At 39.6% G+C, this 10,132-nt stretch overlaps 1 protein-coding gene across 1 annotated transcript in view; it reads right to left on the bottom strand.

The window, feature by feature from the left end:
• LOC311049883 (unconventional myosin-Ic-like) overlaps positions 1–6,058 on the bottom strand; it is a 117,109-nt gene extending 111,051 nt beyond the window's left edge. Inside the window, exon 1 of the mRNA XM_084063790.1 lies at positions 5,929–6,058. Within this exon, the coding sequence (XP_083919916.1) occupies positions 5,929–6,000 (72 nt within the window). The 5' untranslated portion in view covers positions 6,001–6,058. The remainder of the gene's footprint in view (positions 1–5,928) is intronic.
• Between the last annotated feature and the right edge of the window lie 4,074 nt (positions 6,059–10,132).

Raw genomic sequence — 10,132 nt, 5'->3', positions numbered from 1 at the left:
TTAGGCTGAGACAGTGGCTCTGAAACCAAGTGGGAAGTGAGTAAATAAGTAATAATATGTAAGTAAATATACTTTTTTCTTTTTTTACTTCTATAAATAAATAATATATATATATATTTCAAAATATTTTCAATTTCTTTTTAATTTTCCCCCCCACAATTATTCATAAAATAATGTAAATTCCAGTAAACAATACTTTTTAAAAAAACTTTAGAAGTAGTGAGAATAGCAGATCTACAAGCTCACATCTACTTTCTGTGAGGCTAGGGTTAGGGCATATGACCACGCCCACCTGAGCAATCATCTGGGGGGTCCCCAGATGATTCTGGGGGGGTCCTCAGTCCCCAGATGATTTTGGGGGGGTCCCCAGATGATTAGCTTAACGTACAACAGGGGTCGGCAACCTTTTTTAAAAGAAGTGCCATGTTTTTATTTCTAGACAGTCAGTGTGTCAACATTAAGTTTAATTATGACACCACGTCAAAATATAAAAATATTTCCAGCAGATTTAAAAAAAAAAAAAAAAGTTTTTTCTCACAGACTTTCTCCCCAGTCAGAGTTCAGAGTTTGAATGAATGTAGAATTATATTGTAAAAGTTTTATTTTTTATTTTTACTGGTTTAATAAAGGATGTAATTTGCATACAGATGTGAGGGGACGTAATTTAATTGAGTAAATAAAAAATATATATTGTATTTTAAACCAAAAAAAAACTGTTGGCACCGTGGCTAAGGTTGCCCTGATGTGCAATATAGTTTTCTATCTCAACAGTAAACAAACCAACATACAGTATAAGTGTATACAGGGTATCTACACATTATAAAGTTACCATTTAATTACTTTTAAGTTAATGTCTGACTGTATCTCATGCTGTTTACATACAGGAATGGAACCAAATGGACCCTTACAGGTCTGTAACTCTCAGAGTGTAATAAACGGAACCAAATGGACCCTTACAGACTATGAGTGTACAAATAGAACCAAATGGACCCTTACAGGTCTGTAACTCTCAGAGTGTAATAAACGGAACCAAATGGACCCTTACGGGTCTGTAACTCTGTTACGGGGGTTGTGGAGGTCTAGTGTGGGGGTCTTGACATGAAGCAGTGCATTAGATCATGTTCTCAGACTAACACATGGTTTATCTCTCTAAAGGAATGATTACATTAAAGACCCTCCCCTGCATTCCTTACATTGTTGATTGTATTATTTCAAGGAAACACAGTTACGCCCCCTTTTCAGTGGTGGAAAGTAACTAAGTAGCCTACATTTACTCAAGTACTGTACTTAAGTAAATGATTATATTATAAAACATACATTAACCACTTTAGCCTCATTTTATACCTAGGCTATTAGAAAATAGCAGATCTACAAGGAAGTTCACAACGCGATGCGTTGTGAGCTTCTATATCTGCTATTTTCAAACATTTGGGTACTTTTACTTTTGGTACTTTAAGACATTTTGATACCAATACATTAACAGATACAATACATTTTGAATTCTGGACTTTTACTTGTAACAGTATTATATTGCAGCATTGATACTTTTACTTAAGTAGAACATTCGAGTACTTTTTCCAGCACTGAACCTGATGAATGTTAGACTCATTAAAACACACGTCTCTGCTTCTAGTGACTGATATTGTCCTTCTAATGAACGTTAGACTCATTAAAACACACGTCTCTGCTTCTGGTGACTGATATTGTCCTTCTAATGAACGTTAGACTCATTAAAACACACGTCTCTGCTTCTAGTGACTGATATTGTCCTTCTAATGAATGTTAGACTCATTAAAACACACGTCTCTGCTTCTAGTGACTGATATTGTCCTTCTAATGAATGTTAGACTCATTAAAACACACGTCTCTGCTTCTAGTGACTGATATTGTCCTTCTAACGAACGTTAGACTCATTAAAACACACGTCTCTGCTTCTAGTGACTGATATTGTCCTTCTAATGAATGTTAGACTCATTAAAACACACGTCTCTGCTTCTAGTGACTGATATTGTCTTCTAATGAATGTTAGACTCATTAAAACACACGTCTCTACTTCTAGTGACTGATATTGTCCTTCTAATGAATGTTAGACTCATTAAAACACACGTCTCTGCTTCTAGGGACTGATATTGTCCTTCTAATGAATGTTAGACTCATTAAAACACACGTCTCTGCTTCTAGTGACTGATATTGTCTTCTAATGAATGTTAGACTCATTAAAACACACGTCTCTACTTCTAGTGACTGATATTGTCCTTCTAATGAATGTTAGACTCATTAAAACACACGTCTCTGCTTCTAGGGACTGATATTGTCCTTCTAATGAATGTTAGACTCATTAAAACACACGTCTCTGCTTCTAGTGACTGATATTGTCCTTCTAATGAATGTTAGACTCATTAAAACACACGTCTCTGCTTCTGGTGACTGATATTGTCCTTCTAATGAACGTTAGACTCATTAAAACACACGTCTCTGCTGTGACCTCAATTCAATTCAATTCAATTGGATTGGATTGGATTGGAATCGATTCGATTCGATTCGATTCGATTCGATTCGATTCAACTCAACTCAACTCAACTCAACTGAGGACCACTTTTCAGTGGTGGAAAGTAACTAAGTACATTTACTCAAGTACTGTACTTAAGTAAATGATTATATTATAAAACATACATTAACCACTTTAGCCTCATTTTATACCTAGGCTATTAGAAAATAGCAGATCTACAAGGAAGCTCACAACGCGACGCGTTGTGAGCTTCTATATCTGCTATTTTCAAACATTTGGGTACTTTTACTTTTGGTACTTTAAGACATTTTGATACCAATACATTAACAGATACAATACATTTTGAATTCTGGACTTTTACTTGTAACAGTATTATATTGCAGCATTGATACTTTTACTTAAGTAGAACATTCGAGTACTTTTTCCAGCACTGAACCTGATGAATGTTATGTCTCATTAAAACACACGTCTCTGCTTCTAGTGACTGATATTGTCCTTCTAGTGAACGTTAGACTCATTAAAACACACGTCTCTGCTTCTATAGTGACTGATATCGTCCTTCTAATGAACGTTAGACTCATTAAAACACACGTCTCTGCTTCTAGTGACTGATATTGTCCTTCTAGTGAACGTTAGACTCATTAAAACACACGTCTCTGCTTCTAGTGACTGATATTGTCCTTCTAGTGAACGTTAGACTCATTAAAACACACGTCTCTGCTTCTAGTGACTGATATTGTCCTTCTAATGAATGTTAGTCTCATTAAAACACACGTCTCTGCTTCTATAGTGACTGATATCGTCCTTCTAATGAACGTTAGACTCATTAAAACACACGTCTCTGCTTCTAGTGACTGATATTGTCCTTCTAGTGAACGTTAGACTCATTAAAACACACGTCTCTGCTTCTAGTGACTGATATTGTCCTTCTAGTGAACGTTAGACTCATTAAAACACACGTCTCTGCTTCTAGTGACTGATATTGTCCTTCTAATGAACGTTAGACTCATTAAAACACACGTCTCTGCTTCTGGTGACTGATATTGTCCTTCTAATGAACGTTAGACTCATTAAAACACACGTCTCTGCTTCTGGTGACTGATATTGTCCTTCTAATGAATGTTAGACTCATTAAAACACATATCTCTGCTTCTAGTGACTGATATTGTCCTTCTAATGAATGTTAGACTCATTAAAACACACGTCTCTGCTTCTAGTGACTGATATTGTCCTTCTAATGAATGTTAGACTCATTAAAACACACGTCTCTGCTTCTAGTGACTGATATTGTCTTCTAATGAATGTTAGACTCATTAAAACACACGTCTCTACTTCTAGTGACTGATATTGTCCTTCTAATGAATGTTAGACTCATTAAAACACACGTCTCTGCTTCTAGGGACTGATATTGTCCTTCTAATGAATGTTAGACTCATTAAAACACACGTCTCTGCTTCTGGTGACTGATATTGTCCTTCTAATGAATGTTAGACTCATTAAAACACACGTCTCTGCTTCTAGGGACTGATATTGTCCTTCTAATGAATGTTAGACTCATTAAAACACACGTCTCTGCTTCTGGTGACTGATATTGTCCTTCTAACGAACGTTAGACTCATTAAAACACACGTCTCTGCTGTGACCTCAATTCAATTCAATTCAATTGGATTGGATTGGATTGGATTGGATTCGATTCGATTCGATTCGATTCGATTCGATTCGATTCGATTCGATTCGATTCAATTCAATTCAATTCAACTCAACTCAACTCAACTCAACTCAACTCAACTCAACTGAGGACCACTTTTCAGTGGTGGAAAGTAACTAAGTACATTTACTCAAGTACTGTACTTAAGTAAATGATTATATTATAAAACATACATTAACCACTTTAGCCTCATTTTATACCTAGGCTATTAGAAAATAGCAGATCTACAAGGAAGCTCACAACGCGACGCGTTGTGAGCTTCTATATCTGCTATTTTCAAACATTTGGGTACTTTTACTTTTGGTACTTTAAGACATTTTGATACCAATACATTAACAGATACAATACATTTTGAATTCTGGACTTTTACTTGTAACAGTATTATATTGCAGCATTGATACTTTTACTTAAGTAGAACATTCGAGTACTTTTTCCAGCACTGAACCTGATGAATGTTATGTCTCATTAAAACACACGTCTCTGCTTCTAGTGACTGATATTGTCCTTCTAGTGAACGTTAGACTCATTAAAACACACGTCTCTGCTTCTAGTGACTGATATTGTCCTTCTAGTGAACGTTAGACTCATTAAAACACACGTCTCTGCTTCTATAGTGACTGATATCGTCCTTCTAATGAACGTTAGACTCATTAAAACACACGTCTCTGCTTCTAGTGACTGATATTGTCCTTCTAGTGAACGTTAGACTCATTAAAACACACGTCTCTGCTTCTAGTGACTGATATTGTCCTTCTAATGAACGTTAGACTCATTAAAACACACGTCTCTGCTTCTGGTGACTGATATTGTCCTTCTAATGAACGTTAGACTCATTAAAACACACGTCTCTGCTTCTGGTGACTGATATTGTCCTTCTAATGAACGTTAGACTCATTAAAACACACGTCTCTGCTTCTGGTGACTGATATTGTCCTTCTAATGAACGTTAGACTCATTAAAACACACGTCTCTGCTTCTGGTGACTGATATTGTCCTTCTAATGAACGTTAGACTCATTAAAACACACGTCTCTGCTTCTGGTGACTGATATTGTCCTTCTAATGAACGTTAGACTCATTAAAACACACGTCTCTGCTTCTGGTGACTGATATTGTCCTTCTAACGAACGTTAGACTCATTAAAACACACGTCTCTGCTGTAACCTCAATTCAATTCAATTCAATTGGATTCGACTCGATTCGATTCAATTCAATTCAATTCGATTCGATTCGATTCGATTCGATTCAATTCAATTCAATTCAATTCAATTCAATTCAATTCAATTCAATTCAATTCAACTCAATTCAATTCAATTCAATTCAACTCAATTCAATAGTCTCCTAACACCTTATTGTGTATATTAATAATAATAATAGTTTATAGTATCCTACTATAATTCTAGTAACCGTCTTGAGTAGGTGCGTAGGTGAGTAGGTGAAGCTACCCGGTTCTCCTCAGTGGCTGGAGACCAATTGCTCTGATTTTGCACACAGCCATTGACCATTACCATCTGAACTTAACTGTGAAGCCCGTTTTTCAATTTCATCAAATCTCAGCTTCTTATTAGCGTTTTTGTGTCAAAGAATGTCGCCATGGTTACGGGGCTGCCCAGCTATGGGACGAACTTCCTCCCGGGTTGCCAGATCATGTGCGCATATCCCCCCACGGATGCGTCGACCGGGTATGGTCTAGTAGTAACAGTAACACTGACCTTGCATCCATGTCCAGGTGAAAGGATGATTTCTCCCGTGGGAATCAGCTGTATCTTCAGTTCCATCATCATGATCTCTTTCCTTTTCTTCTCCTCTTCTTCCTGTCTCCTGTCTCCTGTCTCCTGTCTCCTGTCTTCTGTCTCCTGTCTTCTGTCTCCTGTCTCCTGTCTCCTGTCTCCTGTCTTCAGTCCCAGACAGTGTGTTGTCTGTCTGTCTGTCCAGTCGTCCAGGTAAAGCTCTGTTGTCATCATTTAAACAAATAGATTAATTGTTGCACAAATAATCTGCTATTATTAACAATTTTCTAGCATTAACCCATCAGGCATTACATCTAGTTTGACTCTGTTCCACAGATAAATATTGAGAAAATAGCCGATCTACAAGCTCCACACGTAAGCTTGTAGATCGGCTATTTCCACGATGTTTGCCTCTTTCTTCAGTAATATTTGACCATTTGGTATTAAAAAGGTGTTAGAATACCCCCCCCCCCCCCCCATGAATATGTGCACATGCACACTCACGCACACACACACACACACGCGCGCACGCGCACACGTACACGTACGCGCACGCGCGCACAAAGGCATGTCCATGGAGCTAATAGCTCCATGGACATACACACACACACACACACACACACACACACACACACACACACACACACACACACACACACACACACACACACACACACACACACACACACACACACACATGAAAGCATACACAAACACATTGCTTTCTTTTAAAGAAGACCCTTTTAAATTTAGAATTGTATCTTTCATAGAATTGAAGTACTTTGCTGGGTGTTATAATTGTGGTGTATATATGTATGTATTGTTTTGTCTTGAATGTATGCATTGACCTGAAAAAACTATGTCCCCTGTGGACAATAAAAACATCTAATCTGATCTATCTATATAATCTAAAGTCATTAAATGGTCACTTTACATAATGTACAGATACCCTGTATGTTGGTGTGTTTACTGTTGAGTGAGAAAACAATGTTGCACATTAAGCTGACTATCTGGGGACCCCCCAAAACAATGTGGGGACCCCCCCTCCCAGGCCATACACATATAAAGGTAGACGCCTCCTTCTCCTCCGGGGCGTCTGTGTCTGCGGGACGCCATTTTTGGGAAGGCACACTTCCTGACTACTGGCCAATCACAGCGCGTCTTTTAAGTCTTTTTAAGTCTGCCATGTTTTATCTGCTGTAGTTTTGAACATGAACTGGTAAAACAAGTTACAAACCCATCCAGGGTGTTTAATGTCAACCTTTAAACACATAAAATGCCTTTAACTCATTCAAACCAGGGAACAGGGACGTGCACAGATAGACTCTAGGTGGTGCTAGAGCACCTGCCATTTGCCCTCTTGACCAGAAGTGCCCTTTTGGAAACATTTTTTTTTATTTTTTTTTCCAGTTTACAGCAGGGGTCTTCAACAGGGGGTCCGTGACCCCGAGGGGGTCCTCAGAGTTACTACAGGGGGGTCTGCCAAATCTTTATGTGATACGATTTTTCTTTTTACCATAACCACTCCAAACCTAGCATCCCTTTTCTGAGGAGAACTTTAGCCAAAAATAGCAGATCTACAAGCCCACAACGCCTCGCGCTGTAGATCGGCTATTTTTGGAAAAGAGGTATAGGTGTAGAGGGAAAAAAGAGCAGACCAAGTAAACAAAAAAATATATAATTTACTTGAGCACCTGCCCCTCAAAATGTCTGTGCACGCCACTGCCAGGGAAGGGTCATTTGTGTAATTTTAGAATTTTTGGGGTTGGCTATTAAAAAATAGCAGATATGCAAGCTCACACTGTGAGCTTGCATATCTGCTATTTTAAGTGTCTGTGGTACTTAAGTACAGTACTTGAGTAAATGTACTTAGTTACTTTCCACCACTGGCACATTGTAACAAATACATAAGTAATCAATGGCATTTTGTATGAATGAGAGTCTGTAGTGCTCAGTATGGGGGTCTCAATCCTAAAGAAAAGGTAATAAGTAAATAAGTATAAATAACTTACTTTAAAGTATCTGATGACAGAGTAGAGGTTTTCTCTCTCTCTCCTGTTGAAGAGAAGCTTTTATTCTGTTTCAGGATGTGAAGAGTTAAAAAAATAAAATCACAGAGAAATGAAGCTTTGAATCTGATGAGAGAAACTGACCGACTGAGACATGTGAGAGAGAGAGGAGAGGCAGGGTGTTACACACCCACACACACACACACACACACACACACACACACACACACACACACACACACACACACACACACACACACACACACTCACACACACACACACACACACACACACACACACACACACACACACACACACACACACACACACACACAGAGGATGTAGCAGGGAGGATGTTGGAGCGGCAACCCTGAACAAGATGGATGTGAGGAGAGGAGGATGTGTGTGTGTGTGTGTGTGTGTGTGTGTGTGTGTGTGTGTGTGTGTGTGTGTGTGTGTGTGTGTTGGGGGGGATATCAGCACTCATTCATCTGCAGTGTTTGCGCAAAAGTCTGTTTATTGAATAGACTGAGATATGTGCAGTGTGTGTGTGTGTGTGTGTGTGTGTGCGCGTACGCGCGCCAACGGGATCATCAGTTACTTTACGCTGCAAGAACAGAGTGAACATGTACCATCTCTCTCTCTCTCTCTCTTACCACACACACACACACACACACACACACACACACACACACACACACACACACACACACACACACACACACACACACACACACACACACACACACACACACACACACACACACACACACACACACACACACACACACACACACACACACACACACACACACACACACACACACACACACACACAGACCTGCACAGGGTTTCCTCCTGCAACCCAGCATATCCTGTCTCAAGACATTCCCAGTACACACCCACTGCACACACGGCCTGGCTCATAGGCCATAACAAAAGGGAGGAGGACAAGGCTTTTAAAAGTGCACAAAGCAATATATTTATGTACAATATAAACAAACATGTTGAAACAGAAAGTTTCAACATGTAACCAAGAATAACATGAGATGTGTTCATCAGTGTCAGCAGATGTAGTGTAATTGTAGTGTGGGGTGTTGAATGGTGTAATTGTAGTGTGGGGTGTTGAATGGTGCAAACTCAAAGCCAGACTAAACTAAACACAGTGAGAAAGAGAGACTTTTATAGGGCATACTGGGGAACCCAGTCCAGGTGCTCCCAATGCACCTGATTGCACCCTGATTCCCTAACCTACAGCCCTGTGACCAAGGGGCCAGCCTGACATATCTACAATGAGGCCAATACGGAAGTGAGACAGTTCATATGAATGGCCTGTTTTACGTGTTTTACCCCTGCCGGTGTCAGAAAGCATTTATTTTAACGCAAGCGGATGTTTTTTTTACAAACTTTAGACTAGATTTTCTTACCTTAATAAAAACTGTCATAAATACTATATGCTTCCAGTAGCTAGTTTAAAGTCTCCTTTCAATCATCATGATATGCGTTTTGGTAAACTATGGTCCTTTATGCTAAAATTGACGATAAAGTAGGCTATTCTCTAGGAGGGGCGGGATGATTTGATTGACAACCTACACAACCAATAGCATTCAATCCCCGCCCCCGCTCTTGATTGACAAGCTACCCCAACCAATAGCATTCTTTGGGGGTTGTTTTCCGGTTCCTGTTCCCGACGTGCTTTGGGGCTGATATTAGAGATGGAGGATTTCAAATTCCTGAACAATGGGCTTCATTTTCGGTCTGTAGAAACCAGCCGTCTGGCTTTGTCCATCTCTTTTATACAGTCTATGCACCTGACACACACACAGACCCAGCTCTGATAGGCCAGGCTACAGGGCTGTGACGGTGCTTATAACCTGCGGTGCTTCCCATGGCTGTACAAGCAGAGACACGCGTTCTCACCACACGCCTTCTAAAAACACACTGCTCTCTGAGAACTGGATTTCCTGAACAGACCCCCCCCCCCACCACACACACACACACACACACACACACACACACACACACACACACACACACACACACACACACACACACACACACACACACACACACACACACACACACACACACACTTTGATGGTGTATTTATGTCCTTATTAAAGGCGAATTTACATTCAATAACATCCTGGACAGATAATACATACAACACTCAGGGG

The sequence above is a fragment of the Gymnoscopelus microlampas genome (assembly GCF_963454915.1).
Source record: "Gymnoscopelus microlampas genome assembly, chromosome: 8".
Lineage (NCBI taxonomy): Eukaryota > Metazoa > Chordata > Actinopteri > Myctophiformes > Myctophidae > Gymnoscopelus > Gymnoscopelus microlampas.
Note: the sequence above shows the minus strand (reverse complement) of the source record. Positions and strands in the feature narration are given on the sequence as shown.